The 25275-nt window shown below is 46.4% G+C and overlaps 1 protein-coding gene across 1 annotated transcript in view; it reads right to left on the bottom strand.

Moving 5' to 3' along the window:
- Positions 1-4992: 4992 nt before the first annotated feature.
- chrna2a (cholinergic receptor, nicotinic, alpha 2a (neuronal)) overlaps positions 4993-25275 on the bottom strand; it is a gene marked incomplete at its 3' end in the record, with an annotated part of 50449 nt that continues 30166 nt past the window's right edge. The window contains exons 6-8 of the mRNA XM_083633137.1: positions 11571-11827; positions 6343-6805; positions 4993-5118 (exon numbers count right to left, since the gene is read on the bottom strand). Coding sequence (XP_083489263.1) covers positions 4993-5118; positions 6343-6805; positions 11571-11827 — 846 coding nt within the window. The remainder of the gene's footprint in view (positions 5119-6342; positions 6806-11570; positions 11828-25275) is intronic.

The following is a 25275-nucleotide window of genomic DNA, read 5'->3' as shown; positions in this document are numbered from 1 at the left end:
TTTTTGATTGGCTGCTCTAGGGGCCCTTTACACGAGGACAGTCTCTGGAAGAAACGACACAATAGCGTTTCCTTCACACCTTTTCCTTCACACCTTCTCCCCGTTTACATGAGCGCTGTTGAATTTTTAAAACGCCGTAATGTACATGCCAGGTCGCTAGGTGGCATTGTGATGGTCAACGGGGCGTTGCTCGTCACTCCACGGACGCTTCTGCATGACGTCATTTCGTAATCTTCTTTCTGGGTTTTAGACACGGAAGTAGATTACGGCTACCGTAGTAATTTTTAGACTTGCCAAAAAGCTGTTTTCAAGCTAAAAAAAACCAAACTGTTTTAAAGTTGTAATATTCTTCGGGTGAGAACGTTACATAGATGTGACCAGTTTATCAGAATAAGCCTATTTGGAAATCTTTAACGAGCAGCGAGGATCGGGAGCGCTGGCTGTGCTGACACTGTCTACTGTGTAGGCTGCAGTGAGAAAACACTGTCGATGTGCTTGCTTAACGTTAAATGCCGACCGGGTACAGCCATCGGCTCCTCGCAGCAGCAGTAACGCTATGAACATGTAACTGAAGTCGGCCGCAGTGTAGCAATGTTGCCAAGCGTGTGTTGCGTGTGCAGGCACGTCAGAGTTTCTGAGAAGACTATTGTTTCTAACCGATTACATGGAGCGCTCAGCGGGAAGCGTCACCAACAATTCCACTCTAGAGGGTGGTTTCAAAATGTGTCGTTTCCTAAGCGCGAATTTGCCGTCGCCATCTTAACGGGAGGCACTAACGATAAAATAATTCCCCGTTTCCATAGGAAACCGTCCTCGTGTAAAGTGCCCCCTAGTCTACCTGATGACTTGTCAATTATGTAAATTGTCATCACCATCAGGTGTGCCATTAATTAGATCCAGACCTATAAAAACCACTCGGCTATGTAGTGTCTGTAAATCTGAAGAAGGCCACAGGCCGAAATGTCATTTCATTAAAAACGTTTTGCATATGGAGCAGTGAGTGTGCGACACTTTCTTCATCCTCAAGTTCGCGATTTCGGTGATCAGCACCTCCTGAAACGTATTATTGGTGTGCGTTACTATCTTCTTCCAGAGGGAGCATGCAGCAACTGAGAAGGCCCTGTCGCCCCAGGTCCGGAGCTTGGTCCTGGGGATCTTCAAGCAGTTGTCTCCGGACCTGAGGCTGCGAGTGGGGGCATGGCGGGGGAGGAGATTGGAGAGGTAGGTGGGGGCAGGTTGTTTAAGGCTTTGTAGGTGGTGAGTAGTATTTTGAAGTCGATCCTGTATTTGACTGGGATCCAGTGGAGGTCGTGGAGGACAGGGGTGATGTGGTCTCGGCGGCGGGTGGAGGTGAGGAGGCGGGCAGCAGAGTTCTGAACATATTGAAGTTTATTGAGGATTTGTTTGGGTGAGCCGTAGAGGATGCTATTGCAGTAGTCGAGTCTGGAGGTTATGAGGGCATGGATGAGGGTTTCAGCAGCGGAGAAGGACAGGGAGGGGCGGAGGCGAGCGATGTTCCTGAGATGAAAGAAAGCGGTTTTGGTAACATGGTTGGCGTGGGGAAGGAAGGAGAGGGTGGGGTCAAGGATGAGGCCGAGGTTGCGGACTTGGGTGGAGGGGGTGATGTTGGAGCCGTCGATGTTAAGTGAAAAGTCCTGACCAGAGCGGGTGAGGGAGTTTGGGCCAATGACGAGGATTTCAGATTTATTGCAGTTGAGTTTGAGAAAGTTCTCTTGCATCCAGGATTTTATGTCGGTAAGGCAGGCGGAGAGGGTGGAGTGGGTGGCTGGAGTGATGGTTTTGGAGGAGAGGTATAGCTGAGTGTCGTCGGCGTAGCAGTGGAAACGGAGGCCGTGGCGGCGGAGGATCTGACCAAGGGGAAGGATGTACAGGATGAAGAGTAGGGGACCGAGCACAGCTGATAACGTCGATTGAATGGGGTGACCACAGTCAGATCGGGTGGCTCCAGTTAAGATATCAGCTTTTTTTTTTTTACTTGTAATGTAATGGAGTAAAAGTATAGATTTTATTTTGGAAATGTACATAATGGATTAAAAGTGAAAGTTGACACACACACACACACACACACACACACACACACACACACACACACACACACACACAGACATATATAACCAACTTTTTTAATTGCATAATATGGTTTACTGTACCCCCTTTTTTATCATCAAACTGATGCAAGTTTTATGAAGATAATGTTCTTTCATGTAAAAGGACAAATATTAGGCGAATTAATATAACTGTCTACATATTTCTATAGCGTTGTGGGTTTTTATGAAAAGTGCCCTGTTTTAACCTGAATATTTCATGTTCATGATAATGGAGAGCGCATGATGGACCTGAGAGACTCTATAATGTGACATGATTGGCAGCTCATCTCATTTAGTGTAATTAGGATGACCACAGTGTCAGAACTATTACTCTATACCGGTAGTTCTTCTTGAATCTTTGCTTCTCTCGTCTTCCTCTTCTCTTCTCTACCTTGTTTCTCTTGTCTCTTTCTCCACCTTTCCTCTCATCCCTCCAGATCTGTCATCTTCTGTTCCCTTTGTCTCTGCCTCTCTCATTACCACTGGATGAAGATGTGGATTAGTTCTCTTCTCACTGCAGCTGAAAGTGACCCGATGCTGACCCCCCGCCCCTGCCCCCCTCCTCATGTGTGACGCTTTCTGCAAAAAGTTTCTCTCTGACTCTCACTTCTCGCTCTCACTTTGGATCAAATCGCATAGCCATGTGACAATGCGTTCTTTCCAGGATGACTCCCTGTATATATCTCTGCTGTTGCAGACAACAGTGCAGTTTTGTTGTTTTGCAGTTGTGAATCCAAGCTTTTGCTAATTATGGGTTTATTATGTGTCGAGTGAGTTGCCTGATCCCTCGGCCCTTAAAATCTGACACAAATTTCCATAGAGACACTGAATGAAATACGCCACGCCCATCACGGGGTAAAAGCTCCGTTCATTTCCACACACCAGCGTCATTTTCCTTTAATTAAACATAGCTAAAAGCTGTTGTGTGGTGGGCTGCGCAGACAACAAATGTAAAAAATCGCCAGTTAAAGTTTTTTTGTACTCCTGAGCAAAACAAGGAAGCCATCGAGAATTGGCGAGAAGAAAAATGTGGATCTAGCTGTCAAGAAGTAAGGGAGGGTTCACACCAGCCTTGTTTAGTCCGGTCTATCGGACCTTTCCCCTTTAGTACGGTCCATAGGGTCAGTGTGAACGCTCCTACTCGAACTCTGGTGCGGACTAAAAACCGCGCTGTGGTTCGCCTGTGAGAGGTGGTCTCGGTCCGCTCTCAAGCGAACTCTGGAGTGGCCCATTTCTGGTGTGAACCCCACCCGGACTAGTCAGAGGAAGCACGTGATTTTTTGTGTTGATTTTTTGGGTTATTTCCTGTTTTGGAAGCTCCCGCGGAAGAAGAAGCTGCTTGCTAGCTGTAGCAGTTAGATAGCTTATCTCGTCTCGTTACCAGCGACATCACAAACAGACAAAAATGACTAGTGGCAGGGGACAAACGTGGAGTCTGTAATGTTTATTGTTCTATTGACATATAATTGTCTAAATAAACAGACATAAATTGACTGGTTAAACGACGTGCGTCCATCTTTATTTTCTGACATGGAGTAACTGGGTGTCACATAGTGACACGTCATCAACAATGGCCGATGGCCTCAACGTAAACTGTTGGGAGGAAGTCAGTATGGCCAATAACAGAACGAGATTTCTGCCCACATGACTTTGGATCGTGTGGGCAGGACTAGTGGATTTTGGCCTTGTGAACGCAAACCGAACCAGCTGAAAAACGAAACAATGTATCATCCTCTTGTCTGGCCCGAACCAAGGACCCGGACTTTCTGGTGTGAACCCGCCCTAAGTGTGTTCATCTTCCGTATATACGATCTTTTTGTGCAACACGCAACCATGCACGTGACATAGGAGAACGCCAGGATTGGAGGGGGGGGTTTCCGTTTTCCTTGGGCATCTTGGGCATGGTTTCTGAATGATGACGCGTTACGCAATGTCTCTATTGGATTCATGTAGTTTAATTAAAAAACACATAACATTGCCATCAGTTGAAAAGGTAATTCGTATTTTCTTCCTCCTGAGAAACTTTCGTTTTACAGATGTGTGATTATTGTATGACAACAAACTCCCTAAGTTGTCAATCAATTATTCACATGAAACGTTATGAAAAGTATTTTTCATGCATAATCCTAAGAACATGAGCGATCAGTGCACCTGCGCTGCAACATGTGAAATCCAGCCCAGTCTCATGAAATGCGGGGTGTTATCTCGTGTCATACATACGCAGAAATGCGATTTGGCGTGCAGTTTGGCGGCAACAATGGCGGCAAGTAACGCTAACAAACTCGCAACCACTAACCCAAACCCTAACCCTTAACCTAACCCTGACCCTAACCATAACCCTAAACCTAACCCCCACGTAAAGTTATTCCACGTAAAGTTATTATGCATGTTAGCTTTCTAATGTAAGTGGACGAGGTGAAGTTGCGTATGAACTGCACGAGAAACTGCGTTTCTGCATATGTATTCCACGAGATAACACCCGCGTGTCATACAATCTCCCATGAGATCGGGTTGTGCAATCAGTGCGCCTGTGCAAATTTGAAGATGTTGAATTACTTCCTAAAGGTTGGTTGTCACAGGTATGGTTAGGCAAGTAAAACAGCTTGGTTAAGGTTAGGGTTATGGTTTGGTCATGGTTAATTAAGAAACAAAATGTAAATGTGGCTTACAGTGAAAAGTACTTTGAACACGTTGGGTATTGAACCCCGATTCTTGACACCTGACATCTCACCATGATGACGAAGCACAAACATGTCAAACCGAGACTTAAATTGTGTATGTATATATATATATATATATATATATATATATATATATATATATATATATATATATATATATATATATATATATACACATATGTTCTGTGTGGAGCGGTGGACTTTCAAATCATTCCAGAGAGCCACGGAGGCAAGAAGAGTCCAATGGTCCCCAGCAGACACACGATAATGAACATCCACAGGAAGATCCGGTCTATCACCATGGCTACGTACTTCCAGTCTTCCTTCACCTGCAGAAGAGAAGGTCAAGAGAAACTGAAAAATTATATCATCTACTATATTTTCAGTTTTCTCTCCTCACTGCCATTTGGATCTACCTACTGTTAAAATTCATAAAACCAGGTAGGTGTTATTTAGCTAAAATAATGCTTGAGATTAGGCAGGAATTCTGCTCCACCAGCAACAACAACATCTGATAACAGTTGTAACCATTTTACAACAGTATCTGAAAGCTAAACGATACAGCAAAATTTTCATTGTTAATTTAACTCTGACAGTGTCAAAATCGATACTGTAGCATGTGTTTATACTGTATAAGCCCACACATAACTGGGGGAATAGTGTGATCCTCCCACGCACTACGTCCTGCCAGTGACACTCCTCGCTGTCAGGTGAAAAGAAGCGGCTGGCGACTGCACATGTATCAGAGGAAGCATGTGCTAGTCTACAGCTCTCCCCAGATCAATAGGGTGGAGCAACGACCAGGACAGCAGGGGGAATTGGCCAAGTATAATTGGAGAGAAAATGGGAGAAAACTCAGGGGGGGAAAGCGTGCTATTATTTTGCTCGATAACCTGGATTTAGTTCAAATTAATTTGTTTTCTTTACCCATTTATTTTTATTACTACTGTTATTTTAAGCATTTCAAGATTCAAGATTCACTTTAATAGCCACTAATGCGAGGAACATGCTCCAAAGTCAGCCTCGACTTGGAGCCTTGCCGATGGCACCTAGACCTATATACTTGAATGTCCCCAGCAAAATGAATAAATTGTGTGATTTCACTATGATTTCAATGACAAGAAGTTAGCTGAAGGAAAGAATGTAGTGCATATACTTGGTAATAGCGTTCACTCTCTCCTGTTATCTCCCCATCTGCATTATATTATACTTGCACTCTTCACGTCAGCTGTGTCGAGTCAGGGAGCTGCACGCCGGTTGCGCCGGCAGGCTCGCCAGCCGCGGCGCAACCTCAGCGAGGGCTTTGACCTGTAGCATGTTTTCTGTTTAAGTAATCAGATTATAAATGAGGAATTTGTGTGCAGGTCAGATCAATGGTCATAATAATAAAATACAAATTATAAAGTACAAAATATAAAGTCCTTTAAAGTGACATATTATTACTTATTATATATAATATTTTCGTATGTTATCATTGAGTATTGTATTGCGTGGTAGTAGTGAGGGCAATTGGCAGCTATTAATACAATAAAACAATTCAGACTGGCGCTCACCGAGAAGTCTGCATCCTCGGCTCTCAGGTGCTCTGCGATGTAGCTCACCCCCTCCAGGGCGCGCAGCACCACAGGAGACAGGGCAGTGCCTGAGGGGGACTGGGCCGTACCGCACTCCAGAGTGGGGTCTTCCCAGTCCAGGCTGAGTGCGGAGGGTCTCTGTGGGAGGCGGGTGTACCCAAACAGCGGAGGGGAGCGAGGGGGGAGCGAGATGGAGGGAGAGAACCTTGCCAGCCCCAGCCTCACCAAATCACCATCCGTGTCTGCGTTGGAGTAACCATGAAGATCGCAGTAGTTAAGTTCACCGTCCAAGGAGCCGAGCTGGTGAAAGCCGTGCCGACCAGTGTTGTCTTGGTTACAGCTGTGATCGACGTCATACTCTTGTGTGATCCAGGTGTTGGTGGCGGAGTGGGATGGGCCTGGAGTCCGGACTGGGTGGAGTTTATCAATCAAGCCCCGCCTCCTGAGGGAACAGAGTTAGTTGGGGGAGACCACAACATGTCAGTGAGCACAACATCCATGACAATACAGTATTGTCAAAATATTACCAAAATGACAGGTCAACATTACAAGACTCCTCCTGAATTTTGTCTTGAGGGACCTGGAACCCACTGTCAAAAACAAACATGAAACATCACTTTGTTTTTCTGCTGATTATGATAAAATGGAGGAATGTGTCTTGATCTCACACTACAAGAGTGTGAAAAGCAAACATGCCTGAAAATCTCTGGATGTCTCTGACCCCCCCCACATATCACTTCTTATAATTCTTTCACAAAAAAAGTGTCCCGTTAGTTTGTCAGTGGAAAGCTTTTAATATGAATGAGCTGCAGCGGGAAATGGAGTCACATCCAGGAAAGGTAACTTCAATTTCTCCGGGTGCTCCAACCCGCTCCCCAAAAGTTACATGGTGCAGAAACAGGCATTCAGGGTGCAGAGTGGGAATGATAGAGGCGCCCATTCTCCCTATAGAAGTCAGTGTGCCATCAAAATAATTTAGAAGCTGTTATATTAAAGGCCCAATCCGTCAAAACTCACTATTACTGACGCCGGTGGCCATTAGGGGAACTGCACCCAGGCGCTTGCATGTGCCACGTACCCATCCGGGAACACGCCTCAACAGCAGCTCCAGAGTTGGAGACCGCGCAGGCGCAGTGTGGACTTGAATCACCCTTGCAAAAAACACCGCAACCGTTCTTTTCTCCAACTTTTAGCGACTAAAAGCACCATGTCCAGTGATGAAGTAAGTAAAGTCAAACTTATAGTTTGAATTCAGTACACTAACGATAGTTGTCAATAAGCAAAGGAGGGGAAAATAGCGAAGTTAGACGTAGATGTAGAAACGGCAGCACATTGTTTCAGCCAAATGAGTGTTGCTATGGAGATTACCACAATAGATTTGGAAGGACATACGTTTAGTACTGTAACGTACTGTTGTCTCTACTTTACTAACTCTTAGCGTTAGCATCCAGCACATGCAGACTTACAGACATGACACAGAAATCGAGTCGAGGTTTCAGTTTTCATTCATTCAATGACAATTCAACGTGACTAGACGATAGGCTCTAGTATACAGGCCATAATGTCAGGAGGCATGGCATAGTTGCAGGACTGTAATGCATGTGAACGTCCAGATTTCGCAAACAGCCAGGTAACCTGGTTATAGCTGATGTTTTAGAAAGGCACTAACTACATTATCAGGGAAAACTGTTATGGATCTGCTAAGACAACTTCAAATGACAGTTAGACAAATGTCCCCAACTACAAACTTACTTTATATGTGAGGTATTAGGGCTGACAGTGCTTGTAGCCTACTTTATTGTAATTGGGGTTTACCATTTGAAACAGTGAGCTTAGCCTGTTATCTCATCTTCCAATGTAGTCTTTCACAACTTGCAAATCTGCATACGTCAAATGTAGGTTTGAGACTCAAACCAGCCTTTTGAGGGTTAGGGTTCAAGATTACACACCCATTTGAAAGCCATTCTAAACATGTTATTCTTGCTCAATATGCAGACTGAATTGCAACAACTGAGCCAGCAACAGCGGGATGAAGTCCTCCAGATGGTGGTTGAACGCCTTCCAGGGGTGATGCTGGACATCATGGAGTACCGGGCAGCCGAACCAGGACCACAACTGCCAGACAGAGGACAGCCAGCATGGTGCAGATGCACAAACTGGAATGACATTCTATCCTTAGACGACAGCCAGGACCTAGGGGCCGATAACAAACAGTACTGGTACTCAGCTTACCGCCAGTTCAACGTCTGGCAACACGGACGTCTGGGGAGGGGGAACCGGCAAGTCATACCTAGCTGCTGTGTGTGGCGGGTCAGAGACAAATATCCTGACCCCTTTGGGAATTATGTCGGATACAAGGAAGCACCATTTAGGTGAATTTTCCCCTTTGAGATGTTCCTGTGTGTTTTTGTTCTACCTCAAAAAGACATTTCAATTTGACAATATCCTGACATCTTCTTGCGTGTGTTCTGTACCTCAAAAATACATTTCAATTAGGGTTAGGCTATACAACAGAAAGAGACTGCTGTTCAGTGTTTCTCGGCCAGTGCAATAACTGAAAGGAAAGATTTTTTTCCCCAACATTTTTATTTTATTTTCTCAAACACGGACAAAGACAGTCTCTGCCTACCTTTTCTTTTGCACATGTGAATTTCTTTTCTTACAAAGTTTTGTCTAATAAACAATTTGTGGTGCTGTAAAGAATCTTTTTTTTTCTTCTAAAACATGGACAAGAGACAAAGTCTCTGCCTACCTTTTTTTTTGCACATGTGAATTTCTTTTCTTACAAAGTATGTACAAAGTTTTGTCTAATAAACAATTTCTGGTGTTGTAAACAATCTTCTTTTTTTTTCTAACACATGGACAAGAGACAAAGTCTCTGTCTACATTTTTTTTGCACATGTGAATTTGATTTGTTACAAAGTATTTATAAAGTTTTGTGCAATAAACCATTCGAGGAACAGTAAACAATACTGTCAAGCCTTTATTGTTTCTCGCAGTCTCCCGTCAAAGATGCTGAAGCCATGTCCTTCACAGGGAGAGAGAGACAGAAAGAGATATTAGAACCAACACCAGTATTTCTCAAACCAAGTGGGTGCAGGCTTCCAAGCACAAAGACTAAACAAAAGTAGACAATTAATCAGCATACATGTGTAACCATCGTGTCATTATTGCAGGGTATTATTTTATAGCAGTGACTCAAATTGAGCCAATGAAATCAGTGCTGACCCAATCCACAGAATATTAGATTCTGCAGGAAGAGGTGAATGTCTCAAACGTTCTCAAAGTGGCGTCCCCAGATGTTCCCCGGCTAAAACACAGTCGTTTATTTCATATATATATATATATATATATATATCAAATACCATCCACAAGTGCCACAATGAGTAAACAAAGTACTACTGCTATTGAGGTCTTGTGGTCTAATTTGTGTGAGTTTATGAGTCCTTGGCGTGGTAACATTCTGAAAACCACTGATGTACAGCATGTCTAAAGGGAATTACATGGCAGACAAATGAAACGTATGTGTTGTTTGTTATCATATTGAAACTCGGTGGCTCCTTGTGAGAGATCAGGGATGACTTTTAGGATGGCGGTTGACATACCTGTCCTCTTTGGATCTGTGCCTTGACCAGTTCAGCTGTTGGAGGGGGCAGGACCCCTGTAATAGGTCCCAGACTCCGCGGGTCACCTGGCTTCAGACCTCTCCGTCTTGGGAGTCCAGTTGGAGCGGTGAAACGTGTCCTCAGGATGTGGATCAACCCCAGCTATTCCAAAATCCTCCCTGTTGAGATATCAATTTAGTTTCAACCAATCAATTATCTGTGTGTGCAGCTGTGGTACACACATAATCCGGCTGTACAATGCTGACAAATCATGAGCATTTTTCAGAGTATATGGATTTTACTTATTGATTATGCAGATAGTTATGTTGGTAAAAAGGGAAAACAAACTAACCGGGCAGATTCTTCTCCAATAGGTGATGTTTGGAGGGTCAATTGAAGAGATTTCCTCTTTCTTGGAGTTGACGCTGCTGGCCCCTTACTTTTCAGCTTCTTGTAGCTAGAAAATAAATGTAACGCTAGTCAGATTGGGAATGCTTTACCATGCAACCACGCTACGGCCGAGCTTCTTTGTAAAGTCAGCTGGTTCCAAACAAACACAACAAGCTAACGTTGCAAGCTTACAGTTTATGCGTCACTTTTGGCTCAAAAAAAGTCTGAGAACACAGTAAACTCCAACAACGCTAGTATTAGTATGGACAACAAACTAACGTGACAACGTCGTTAGCATGCTACAGTCAGAAACACTATATTTGTCAGTCTTTTTCCGAGTCGCGTTCGGCTCCAAACAGCTAATAGCTACAACCACGTAGCGTTATAAATAGCTAGCGTTACTATTGCATATATGACTGAGCCCCCCGCAAACGTTAGTTTGCTAAGTAAAGGATATCCTCTTCTATGACGCTAAAATCAAATTCACTAAATCTTTGTAAATGTGTTCTTACCAGTTCAATAGGAAATGAGCCATATTGGGTTATCTTCAGAACCGAGCGAAGGTCTCTCCATGGGGCAAAAGCATAGCCGATGGTGATTCGGGTTTTGTTCCAGTTTCCTGATGCAAGTTTATGGGCCAGACGGGCTTCGCTGGATAAAACTTGCGGCTTTTTCTTTTTTGGTTGAGCTTTTAGTGGGCTCTGAGTTCCTGCTGGTCGTTTGCTGCTGCTCGCGGACGCCATTGCTTCGCTAAACATTTGCCTGTTGGTTGTCCCGCTCTTCTTCTACGGTTGTATTCATTGCTGTTTCCTGGAGGAGCTGCCTGAGCGCGTGAACGCGCGAGACGTCACATCCTCTAGCTGTGGCGGGAGATGCTCTCCACTTCGAAACTGCGGTTTTTCCATGTAACTTCTGAACGGCTGGTCTGAGAGAAACGCCCCTGGTCGCCATTTTTAAGTTACGTCAAGGCGCATTCACTCAGTGCCAATAATAAACACTTTGTGCACATTTATTTCTCGCCAAAACCAACGGAATAGGCCTTTAAGGTAGTAAATAGTTACATATTGGGGCTTTAAGGATTGTGAAACTTACTAAACACACAAATGAGCAGAAAAACACCAGGAAAAAGGCAAACAGATATTGTTTATGTGCTTTTTACGCAACAGCAGATTTGTGTGGTAAGCCGTCCTTGTTTTTGTGTGTGTTACTGACCTGAGGTGTGGTGGTGGGCGCTTCATGCAGAGCCAGCGCGGCACGGTGGACAGGAAGAGCGAGCGCACCCAGCGGGGCATGGTGTGCGTGGCCGGGGAGCGGTGGTGCACATTCAGCATGAACACGGTGATGATGATGGACAGCGTGACGAAGATCATGGTGAAGAGGAGATACTCGCCGATCAGCGGGATGACCAGAGACGTGGACGGGATGATCTCGGTGATGAGGAGGAGGAACACGGTGAGGGACAGCAACACCTGTAACAGTCGCAAATATGCCTACTACCCAGCTGGCACACAACGTCATTAGACGTTGATCTTTGGTTGGATGGAGGTCGTGACGTCCGTGACCATAATCCAATGTCAGTCCAACGTCTAATGTCAACGTCAGGTTGACGGTTAATACTGACGACATCTGACGTTGATATTATGTTGGTTTTAAGTTGTGTTTTTAAATAACCAAAATCCAACGTCTGGTAAACGTTGTAATATTAACATCCACACAACGTTAAATTCTAACATCATCAGACGTTGATATTTAGTCGATTTTAAGTTGTGTTATAAAGTAACTAAAATCCAACGTCTTCTAAACATCCCAATATTAACGTCATTATAACGTAAAATCCCAACATCATTAGACGTTGAGATTATGTTGATTTTAAGTTGTGTTATAAAGTACCTAAAATCCAACGGGCTCTATTCTCCCACAGGCCATCGGCGCTATTACGGGCCTTAACCGCAAAAAAACGTGCCTTGCGCCTGTTTCGGCAAGATAGCAATAGGCTTTAGGCTGCCAAATGCGCTTTAGGCCGAATGGGCGTGGCGCAGTCCCAAAGTGGGCGTGTCGGCGCTAAATACCAGCCTAGTCATATCTTGGGAGCTGGCCTACATTTAGCGCTTTGCGCTTTTCAAAAGCAGGCCTATTCTTTGCCTTCACTGCTTCTTCTCTGTCACCCTTCTCTCTCTCTCTCTCTGAGTTCCCAGCATGCATTGTGTTTCTTCATTTCGCTACTAAATAGCCACCAAATGAGCCAAAATAGATATAAAAGGTAGTTCTAAATTAATGTGTAATGGTAACACAGCCTGCCATTGTCAACATTTCAATATTGGACCAAATAAAACCTCGAAATGAAAACACCACCCTATGTGAAACATATATGTCCTCCTGGGCATATATATACCCCTTGTCGAGTTAACGTGATTTAGAGAAGTAACAGCGGAACGCGCTTCGGAACGCGCTTCTAATGGCATCTGCTATACTGTGATGTCCGTCCAATAACTTGGCCCTATTTCACATTTAGTTTTACAATAAAAACACATTTATGCAATGACTTGACATAATGTAGGGTATATTTATGTGCATCATCCTTCCTGCAGCAGGCGAGAGAAAATGATATCTTTCTGGACAAACTTTCACCAATCTAATAGGCTATATTTTTCTAGCTGATGCATAGAACATTATTTTCACTTTGATCTTGCTATAGTGTAGCGTATTTACATGCTTGCAGTATTGAAACTGCAGTTAGATTGGTTTGAGAAGCATAATAATATGGAATAATAGCCTATAATGCAGACAGACAGGCTGGATGAAGGGAGGGGGGGGGGGGGGGCAGAGCGTTTGGCTTTCGTCTGGTTTTGCGGGATCACTGGAATTGGAGCTAAAAAGGCAAGCGTGCGATTCGTTTATTGCACTTATCCAATGAGCATGACGGTGCATAATTTTACGCCTAAAAGGCGTGGTTGTAATGCTTTGGGCTGCATCTAGCGCCAGCACGACGATATCAAGTGCGCCTTTCCACGCCCACTGCTTTGATCTGCGCCTGCCCCTCGGCCTAGAAACTGCGCCGATGCAACGATAGGGGCCAACGTCTTCTAAACATCCCAATATTAACGTCAATATAACGTAAAATCCCAACATCATTAGACGTTGATATTATGTTGGTTTCAAGTTGTGTTTTTAAATAACCAAAATCCAACGTCTGTTAAACGTTGTAATATTAACATCCACACAACGTCAAATTCTAACATCATCAGACGTTGATATTTAGTCGATTTTAAGTTATGTTATAAAGTAACTAAAATCCAACGTCTTCTAAACATCCCAATATTAACGTCATTATAACGTAAAATCCCAACATCATTAGACGTTGATAATATGTTGGTTTTAAGTTGTGTTTTTAAATAACAAAAATCTAACGTCTGTTAAACGTTGTAATATTAACGTCCCCACAACGTTAAATTCTAACATCATCAGACGTGGATATTTAGTCGATTTTTAGTTATGTTATAAAGTAACTAAAATCCAACGTCTTCTAAACATCCCAATATTAACGTCATTATAACGTAAAATTCCAACATCATTAGACGTTGAGATTATGTTGATTTTAAGTTGTGTTATAAAGTAACTAAAATCCAACGTTTTCTAAACATCCCAATATTAACGTCAATATAACGTAAAATCCCAACATCATTAGACGTTGATATTATGTTGGTTTTAAGTTGTGTTTTTAAATAACAAAAATCTAACATCTGTTAAACGTTGTAATATTAACGTCCCCACAACGTTAAATTCTAACATCATCAGACGTGGATATTTAGTCGATTTTAAGTTGTGTTTTAAAGAAACTGAAATCCTACGTCTTTAAACGTTCCAATATTAACATCAATATAACGTAAAAACCCAACATCATTAGACGTTTATATTATGTTGGTTTTACATTGTGTTTTTAAGTAACCAAAATCCAACGTCTGGTAAACGTTGTAATGTTACTGTCCACACAACGTTAAATTCTAACATCATCAGACGTTGACATTTAGTCGATTTTAAGTTGTGTTATAAAGAAACTAAAATCCAACGTCTTCTAAACGTTCCAATATTAACGTCAATATAACGTAAAATCCCAACATCATTAGACGTTGATATTTTATTGGTTTTAAGTTGTGTCTTTAATTAACCAAAATCCAACGTCTGTTAAACATTGTAATATTAACATCCACACAACGTTAAATTCGAACATCATCAGATGTTGATATTTAGTCGATTTTAAGTTGTGTTTTAAAGAAACTAAAATCCAACGTCTTCTAAACGTCCCAATATTAACGTCAATATAACATAAAATCCCAACATCATTAGACGTTGAAATTCTGATGGTTTTAAGTTGTGATTTTAAGTAACCAAAAATCCAACGTCTGTTAAACTTTGTAATATTACCGTCCACACAACGTTAAATTAGAACATCATCAGACGTTGATATTTAGTCGATTTTAAGTTGTGTTATAAAGTAACTAAAATCCAACGTCTTCTAAACATCCCAATATTAATGTCAATATAACGTAAAATCCAAACATCATTAGACGTTGAGATTATGTTGATTTTAAGTTGTGTTTTTAAGTAACCAAAATCCAACGTTTGTTAAACGTTTTAACATTAACGTCCACATAACGTTAAATTCTAACATCATTAGACGTTGATATTTAGTTGATTTTAAGTTGTGTTTTAAAGAAACTAAAATCCAACGTCTTCTAAACGTCCCAGTATTAACGTCAATATAACGTAAAATCCCAACATCATTAGACGTTCATATTTTGTTGGTTTTAAGATATGTTTTTAAGTAACCAAAATCCTACGTTTGTTAAACATTGCAATATTAACGTCCACACAACGTTAAATTCTAACATCATCAGACGTTGATATTTAGTCGATTTTAAGTTGTGTTATAAAGTAACTGAAATCCAACGTCTGTTAAACGTAGTAATATTACCGTCCACACAACGTTAAATTCTAACATCATCAGACGTTGATATTTAGTCGATTTTAAGTTGTGTTATAAAGTAACTAAAATCCAACGTCTTCTAAACATCCCAATATAAATGTCAATATAACGTAAAATCCCAACATCATTAGACGTTGAGATTATGTTGATTTTAAGCTGTGTTGTTAAGTAACCAAAATCCAACGTTTGTTAAATGTTTTAACATTAACGTCCACATAACGTTAAATTCTAACATCATTAGACGTTGATATATAGTTGATTTTAAGTTGTGTTTTAAAGAAACTAAAATCCAACGTCTTCTAAACGTCCCAGTATTAACGTCAATATAACGTAAAATCCCAACATTATTAGACGTTTATATTTTGTTGGTTTTAAAATATGTTTTTAAGTAACCACAATCCTACGTCTGTTAAACATTGCAATATTAACATCCACACAACGTTAAATTCTAACATCATCAGACGTTGATATTTAGTCGATTTTAAGTTGTGTTATAAAATAACTAAAATCCAACGTCTTCTAAACATCCCAATGTTAATGTCAATATGACGTAAAATCCAAACATCATGAGATGTTGAGATTATGTTGATTTTATGTTGTGTTGTTAAGTAACCAAAATCCAACGTTTGTTAAACGTTTTAACATTAACGTCCACACAATGTTAAATTCTAATATCATTAGACATTGATATTTAGTTGATTTTAAGTTGTGTTGTAAAGGCTCTCTGCGTGCGATAGGTCTGCTCTGGGCAAATTGCCGGCGAGACGATGAGGGAGACGGCCGCCCTGTGAAGCATCTGGGGCTCCTGCCTCACCGTCCGCAAAGGCATGTCCTCTGGCTGGCCTGTAAGGGCCAGCTGCTGTGCTGCTGGGTGTAGGAGCACGGTCCACTCTGAGCGGTCGTCCATTATGGCGTATGTGTCCAGCCTCTGGTCCCCATGTTGGGTCACCACTTTGCAGACCTTACGGAGGGCATGACGGTTTCCCCATGGAGGTTTCCCAGTGTAGTCGCCCCCCCCCCCCCCCCCCCCCCCCCGGTTCCCCCTGGGGGAGCAGGGTGGCTTGATCCGTCAGGGGGAGCCGGGTGGCCGCTTCTTTCTGGGGGAACGGGCTTGGGGCCCGTTCTTGGCTTCCTCTGCTCGGACTTCTTGGCATCCCTAGAGGCCTTGGCTGGAGTTGTCTCCATGAGCCCGGGCAGGGCCAGGAGGTGAATTCCGGGAATAGGTAATCGTGATGGCTGGTCCCGCCCTCTGGGGGGGTCCCAGCTGTCGTGTCCGGCTATCTTGTGGGAATGGTTGACGCCGGCCGGCTGACTGTGCCCCGTGCTGTTGGTCCCAACGTTCGCCATGCCTACCTGAGTGTGGTGTATCCCAGTGGCGGGCTCGGCGGAGCCGTGCCCGTTGCACTCTATTGCATGCTCAGGGTCGGCGACCTTTGTTGGCGGATGTGTCCTGGGTGCGGGTGTTGGTGGCATTGGCAATGGCCGTTGCCCTTGTCTGGGCAGTGGAACCGGGGGTTGCGTAGTTTGGGTCATTGGCTCTGGGGCTGCCGTGCTGACCTGACCCTGGTCGTGGGAGGTGCGAGGCACGGGTGAAATGTTGAGCCGGGGTGCGGGCACCGGGAAAGTGGGTGGCGCCCTCCGGGGTGCTAACCCTGAGGCCGGTACGCACGCCGGCTCGAAGGACCAGTTTGTAAGGAAGTTTATGTGCTTGCCTTGTGTGAAGTTGCCGGATCTTAGGTAAGGGCTCACGGGCAGTGGTCGATAGAACCACAGAGATGTCTTTTCAGGCTTTAATGAAATATCAGGCAGATAGGAGCAAGGCAGAAGCCACGTATAGAGCTTACAGATTGCAGAAAGGGGAATAGGACCAAGAAGCATATCATAACAGAACAACACCTTTTTATACCCCCCCACATTCGGGGTATGACACCGTTGGTGATGTCACAACGTCCGGGGAGGTATGACATCATCGGTGACCTCATAAAGTCACGTCTGCCATCACAGTCAGCCTAGACCGTCTGCCATCGCTGATGACCTCACAGGTGAACTCTGACATCATCATCGCTGATGTCACGGCGGTGTCATCATCATTACGTCGTTGGCTCTGGAGCTGCCGTGCTGACCTGACCCCGGTCATGGGAGGTGCGAGGCACGGGTGAAATGTTGAGCCGGGGTGCGGGCACCGGTGAAGTGGGTGGCGCCCTCCGGGGTGCTAACCCTGAGGCCGGGACGCACGCCTGCCTCTGGTCTTGGGAGGCGGGAGGCACAGGTGGAACTGCCTGCTAGCCTGAGTCGTTTTTGAGATATAAGCTTTTACATATTACATGATAAAGCATGCGCGGTGTACACCAACATATGCAGGGTGAACACGGCTGTTTCTCAAGAGAGGTGAGGGCTAGAAGGCTGATCTTTTGGTATGTTTGTGGCACCCCCTGCTACTCTACGACCACCAAGTGTCAGCCTTCTAGCCCACACACAGCCCGCCCACATGCCACCAGGGCTACTTACTATCTAAATTGATCTCAGAAGGGTGGGGGGTGACGCCCCTTGGCCTCGCCCACTTCCATTTAAGGTTATCATTGTAGTTCAGGACCTCCGGCTGAACAGACGTGCAAAGAATTTAGTCATTCTATCCATCCGTTGCAATGCTATGGCAAATTAGCTGTTCCCCGGTCTTCTGAGCGACCCTGATTGGCTCTCATCTTGGCATGGCTTAACGGAATGAAGCGATATTCGCTACACCAGTTCAGGACCTCCGGCTGAACACACGTGCAAAAATTTTAGTCATTCTATCCATCCGCTGCAATGTTATGGCAAATTAGCTGTTCCCCGGCCTTCTGAGCGACCCTGATTGGCTCTCATCTTGGCATGGCTTAACGGAATGAGGCGATATTCGCTACACTAGTTCAGGACCTCAGGCTGAACACACGTGCAAAAAATTTAGTCATACTCTCCATCCGCTGCAATGTTATGGCAAATTAGCTCTTCCCCGGCCTTCTGAGCGACCCTGATTGGCTCTCATCTTGGCATGGCTTAACGGAATGAAGCGATATTCGCTACACCAGTTCAGGACCTCCGGCTGAACACACGTGCAAAAAATTTAGTCATTCTATCCATCCGCTGCAATGTTATGGCAAATTAGCTGTTCCCCGGCCTTCTGAGCGACCCTGATTGGCTCTCATCTTGGCATGGCTTAACGGAATGAGGCGATATTCGCTACACTAGTTCAATACCTCCAGCTGAACACACGTGCAAAAAATTTAGTCATTCTATCTATCCGTTGCAATGCTATGGCAAATTAGCTGTTCCCCGGCCTTCTGAGCGACCCTGATTGGCTCTCATCTTGGCATGGCTTAACGGAATGAGGCGATATTCTCTACACTAGTTCAGGACCTCCCCCTGAACACACGTGCAAAAAAATTAGTCATTCTATCCATCCGTTGCAATGCTATGGCAAATTAGCTGTTCCCCGGCCTTCTGAGCGACCCTGATTGGATCTCATCTTGGCATGGCTTAACGGAATGAGGCGATATTCGCTACACTAGTTCAGGACCTCCGGCTGAACACACGTGCAAAAAATTTAGTCATTCTTTCCATCCGCTGCAATGTTATGGCAAATTAGCTGTTCCCCAGCCTTCTGAGCGACCCTGATTGGCTCTCATCTTGTGCATCTAGTCTTGTAGCGAAGCTTGTGGGCTTGCCTCGTGAAGTGTGCTGGATCGAAGTTGAGGGCTCACGGGCAGTGGTCGATCAGAACCACAGAGATGTCGGTCCTCGGATGCGGTTGAAGGAATACCACTCGTGACCTGGCTGGTTGTAGGCAGTCGGTCACCAGGGCCTGGCTGGTTGTAAGACAGCCAGGGTTCAGCTCAGGTTCGGATTTGGTCGTGGTAAGGGTAGACATTATGAAGTAGAAAAGAAGTATATAAGAAGTAAGTATACCGGATACAGCGTCACAGAACACCTTGTATATATATATATGTTATGTCTGACATCGCCGATGACCTCACAGGTGAACTCTATGCTATGACATCATCGGTGACCCCGTAAAGTCCCGTCTGCCATCACAGTCAGCCTAGACCGCCTGACGTCGCCGATGACCTCACAGGTGACCTCTGACGTCATCATTGATGATGTCACGGCAGTGTCATCGTCATTACGTCATTGGCGCGCCGGTTCGCGAGCATCGACTGCCCCAAGAACAGGCCTAACGGTGGGCCATTATGGACCCTTTTCTACAAGTCTATTGAGGGTAATCTTCAGCCACATCAATCACATGGTTTCCTCCCGGTGTGCAGGGACCATATTTTCCATTGGGTAATGTGGGACGTGCACACGGTGACCTTGGAACTTTGACCCCACATGCCTGTCACTCTACTGAGGGATGGTACGCTCATGTGTATATTACAAGTCTTTGGTGTCTAAACATGATTATGAAACAATAAACTCCCCAAGTCCTTCAGGAAAAAAAGTTCCTTTGATCAACCTCTGCCCTGGGGGCCTGACAGCCCTTATGCCGCTGAGTCCAATGTTAGCAAAACGTTCTCTGAACATGGTAGCACTCCAATCTTTTAATATGTTGTATATGGGTCCCATATGAGTAGATTTGTGTTGTTTGGTGCCAATCGCTTTTCTCGTTTCAAGATTGCGGGCGCTGGAACATACACAGTCGTGCCAAAATGAAATGGCCGCCATTCAACCAAAAATGGATGAAACGACTTGAAACTTGACATAACACCTCATTTCTATGGGTGAAGTAAACCGCAGGACAACACACTGCGGCCCCCACGGACCCCGCCCGCAGCAAAGCACCCCCGACGTTCACTTCACATCAAAGATGCCTTGCCACAAGCAGAAACCGCAGGAGCTACGACATGCCGCCCCCACGGCGGTATTCCTTGGTGAGAGTGTGGCCAGAGCACTCACACCGTTGGAAACCCTTCTACATCCTCAGCAGGTATCTCAGGGTCACCAGCGTTTCGCCCCCCCAGCCTGTACCCCACTGTAGCCTGAGTGGGGCTGCGAAGATTAATCTTCGTCTGTAGAAGGGCTCCAACTGCGAGCTCTAGTCAGCCACACCCATCTTGCACCCCTTCTTCTTGTGCTCTGAGCAGGTTGAGCAAAGAGGTCCAGGGCACTGTGGTTTAACTCCTGACCCCGGTCCTCCGCCGACTAACAAGCAGTACTAATAAACCCAGAGATAACTCTCTGGATAGTATCAGGTACTTTGCGTTGCTGTAGCTGCTCTTTGCACTTGGTCTTGTACTTGTAGCTAGCTTGCGCAGTGCCTCAGGGTGCCAGCCCTAACACTGTTGCGTGCCGTCTTTCCGAGCTGTCATCCGTTCTTTCACAGATGTCCGTGGGTCTTCCCCCACCGCCAATCTATACATATATTATGAATATATACTATAGTCAGATTTACATTCAAACATAAGTTGCTGCTATTTGGGCTACTTGGTGTTGGTGTGTGCTGTCTGGGCTACTTAATAATATATAATAATAATGATAAAAAAGGTATTCTGAACAAAGTAGCGCTCCGCCCTTTTAACCCACATTTTTTCTTCAAACGACACGAAACGTCAGCATCTGCATCGTTAGACTGTCCTACACAAAAGTATCAAACAGCTTTTCGATTGGTCAAAAATTGAGCCCACAGTGCATCAAAATGCACTGCCTAAACAGCATCTTAATTACCCTAATTACCTAGGGTAATTAGGTTGTATTTGTGATGTCATCAGTCACTCGAGCAATTGTGATGCCATCAGTGATGTCACTCGAGCAATTGTGATGTCATAAATCCTTCCTGGCTCACCCTATATAAGTGGAAGCAGTGTGTCCGTCCTGGCTCACCCTATATAAGTGGAAGCAATGTGTGTTTTTACATGCAAGCATCCAGTCCCATAAAACACCACTATTATGTTTAGGTAGAGGCTAAATAATCACACCATGTTGCTTGTTTCATGCTCTTTACTTCCCTGCCGTAAACCCACGCTTTTACAACAATGCCGTACATCGGGTGCAGTAACTCTTAAAGGCACAGTAACATGTACCTAAGTTAACAAGGCCAACCAGGCCGTAACATAACGTTATCAGACAACATTTTCTCCCCCCACCCCCCTTTTAAAGAACATAACATTCAGTCCACAACCCCCCGTGTCCCTTATCACCCAGTCACATAGTCTCCATGCCAGGCGGGCGGGACCCTCACTCTCTGAGGGCGCGCAGGCTGGGGAACAGCCTCTGGCTGTGGCGGTAGGTTACCCCCCACCCGATTTGCTCCTGGTCTGGGCTGCCAGCCGAGCGCCGTCGCTGCAGACAGGGGTGGTGCAGGTGCTGTTGGAGCTGCGACTCTGTGCAGGCGGTTTGCGTGCCAGCGGCTCCCGTTGTCCAGTCTGTACGTGGCCAGACACAGCTGCTGAGTCACCTGGAGGGGTTCAGACCAGAATGACTTCAGCTTGTTCTGGCGGTGGGGATGTTTAATCCTGACCCAGTCCCCTGCAGACAGTGTGGGGGTCTGTACTCTGCGAGAGGCATCAAACCTCCTTTTCATCTGGGCCTGTGAACCTTGGACCCGGGCTCTGACTTTCTGGAGCCCTGGCCTCTCTTGTGCAGGAGCTGGCTCAGCTCTCAAACAGTCCAGTGGTTGCTTTAGCTCGCGCCCGATCATGAGCAGTGCAGGTGACACCCCCGTGGTGGAGTGCTTGGATGCCCGGATGGTCAGGAGAGTTTGGTTGAGTGCGGCACTGAAGGTTTTCCCTTCCTCCAGGCAGGCTCGGATTCCATTTTTGAGGGTTTTATTTAGTCTTTCCACCCCCCCATTACACTCCGGGTGATACACTGCTGTCCTGATGTGTCTGATGGACCGCAGTGCCAGGAACTCTGATAACTCTGCTGATGCAAATTGGGGCCCATTGTCCGTTGTGATGACACTGGGTAGGCCCCATCGCCCAAACAGGTTGGTGAGGCGGTCGATGACTGTGTGTGTGGTGATGGAGCTCAGTTCGACAGCCTCCGGCCACTTCAAATGCAGGTCATGCACCACCAGCAGGTAGCGCGCATGTGCGGGCGCCCCATGGAGCTCCCCACAGAGGTCAACCTGGATATGTTCCCATGGTGCAGATGGCCAAGGGATTGGAGTGAGGGGTGCTGTAGCCGGCTGGCCTGTCTTCCCGCTCAGAAGGCAGCAGGCGCAGTTACGCACCAGCTCCTCTATGTCAGAGTCTATATGGGGCCACCACACTGTATCTCTGCAACGTTGCTTCACCTTGACCACCCCCAGATGCCCCTCGTGCGCCATGTGCAGTATTCCGGCCCTCAGAGTCTCCGGTACAATGGTGCGGTGGCCGTGAGCGAGGCACACAGCCCCCCAGCAGGAGAGCTCATCACGGACCCGGTGGTAGGGAAGCAGATTGTCGTCCACCGTGGCAGGCCAGCCATCTTGGACATAAGCCCGGAGGGTTTTGAGAGTCTCGTCTTCAGCTGAGGCCTGCTGCAGCTCTGCCAGGGTGACTACCGTGCTGAGGGGCCCATGCAGAATGTTGACCCAGTCTTCGTCGTCCTCCAAATCGGGTGTCACCCCACCCGTCTCCTTCGTCACGGAGACCGCTCTGGATAGGAGGTCAGCCGCTGTATTAGCACGCCCCGGCACAAACTTAAGGCTGAAGTTGTACTGATTCAGCCTATCAGCCCACCTCAGCAGTCTGATGGGCCTGTGCCCCGAGCCCCGGGTTGCCAGCAGTGCCGTCAGCGCCTGATGGTCCGTGCGGATGGTGAAAGCCCTGCCGTACAGGTAGACGTGCCAGCGTTCGCACGCCCACAGACAGGCCAGGGCCTCCCTCTCCCCCACAGAGTACTTCTGCTCCGCCGGAGAGAGTGCCCATGAGGCGAAAGCTACAGGGCGTTCCACCCCCTCATGGACCTGGGAGAGCACCGCACCAAGCGCCACCCCAGAAGCATCACAGGTGACCAAGGTGGGCGCGCTCAGACTGAAATGCGTCAATGTGGGTGGGGACGTAAGCTGCTGCTTGATGGCATGCACGGCCTCATGGCAGGCAGGGGTCCACTCCCACACAGCATCCTTTCTGAGCAGCTGGCGCAGGGGGGCAGTTGAGTCAGAGTAGTGTGGTATGAACCGCAGATAGTAGGTGGCCATCCCCAGGAAAGAGGAGAGATGGGATGGCGACTGCGGGTCTGGCAGGGACAGAATGGCTTCAGTGTGGGACATGATCGGGGCAATACCGTCCTTGGAGAGCCTGAAGCCGAGGAACTCGACCTCCGCAACTCCAAACACGCACTTTTCAGCATTAAGTGTGACCCCCTGCTGTTCAAAACGTTGAAAAACCTGCTCCAGGCGAGCATCGTGCAGCACGGTGGAGGGTGCGTGTACCACTACGTCGTCCAGGTAGATGGAGACCCCCTGGATTCCGGCCAGGATGAGTGACATCTTCTGAAAGCAACTTGGGGCCGATGACAGTCCAAACGCCATGCGTTTATATCTGAAAACCCCCACGTGCGTGACAAACGCTGTGAGGCTCATGCTGGCAGGTGCCAGGCGAGTCTGCAGGTAGCCGTGACGTAAATCCATCTTACTGAAGACAATGGAGCCGTGGAAATGACTAGTAAGCTCCTCGGCCGTGGGTAGAGGGTACTTATCCGGGATGATGGCTTTGTTTACATCCGTCAGGTCGACACAGAGGCGCAGCCCGCCCCCCCGTTTCTTGGCTATCACCAAGTTGGACACCCACGGTGATGCGTTGATTGGTTCAATGACATCCCCCTCCACCAGGCAGCGTAGCTCCGCCTCCACTGCATCACGGAGGGCGAGGGGAATGCACAGCAGTGGCTGGATAACGGGGCGGACAGACAGGTCAACAGTAGGCCGGTGAACAAATCCAGACATGCAGCCCAGCCCTTTAAACAGATGTGGGAAACGGTCGGGCCAGGAAATGGCGACCTGCAGGACATGCAGGCCCCTCGCATCAGTCATAGTAAAGCCCAGGGCGAGGAACAGATCAAGACCCATGATGTTGGCTCCCCTCTGTGTGATGTAGAACTTGGTGTCAGGGGCAAATTGTTGGTCATATCTGACAGGAAGGCGGGCCACACCCAAAGTGGAGATGGGGGAGTGGCCATAACCCGACAGAGCGTTACCTGCTGCTTCCAAAGGCATGTGTTTGAAGAGTCAATCATACGTGCATTTGTTCAGTATTGACACTTTTGCCCCCGTGTCCACCAGGAGCGGTACGCTTGCTCCACCCACACGACATGTGCAATGCTTGAGTGAGGTCTGTGGGCTCTGTATTGTGTTGATTGGAACAACAGCTGTATCTGAGTGGGCAGGAGGGGAGCGACAGCAGCTTGCAAAATGATTCATCATGTTGCAGTTACGACAGCGCTTGCCCACAGCAGGGCATGACTGATCTCTGGTTGCATGTCTAGAGGAGCCACAGTTATTACAGCACTTGGGCCCGCCCTCTCTAAGGCCTCTGTCCACTCTCTGTACATCCCAACTGTCACTCACCACGTCTGCAGCAGCGGTCCCTGCCGTCTCCTGAGCCACAGTCTGAACTGACGGGGCGAATGACGTCACAGGCTCGTGCACAGCGCGGCCCAACTTGCGCACCTCCGATAGAGCCGTTTCCAACTGCTTCCCAATCACTAACGCATCCGCCAGTGTCATGGAGTCTGGCTCCAGTAACAGCCTCTCTCTCAGCTGGTTACAGGACGTTTTCTCTATCAGTTGGTCCACTATAAGTCCATTCTCTAAAACCCCAAAGTCACAAAGCCTAGCCAGCTCGCGCAAGGCAGACACAAAGTGCGCGACCATCTCACCCGGCTTCTGAGCCCTCTGACGAAACTCAAAGCGGTGCATGCGTCGGCTCCTTCCCGTGCTGAAGTGAGACTTTAGGGCCGCGGTAGCTGTAGCATACGAGC

This window comes from Poromitra crassiceps, assembly GCF_964638095.1.
Source record: "Poromitra crassiceps genome assembly, chromosome: 3".
NCBI classification, from domain to species: Eukaryota; Metazoa; Chordata; class Actinopteri; order Beryciformes; family Melamphaidae; genus Poromitra; species Poromitra crassiceps.
This window is presented reverse-complemented; position numbering and strand designations above follow the sequence as displayed.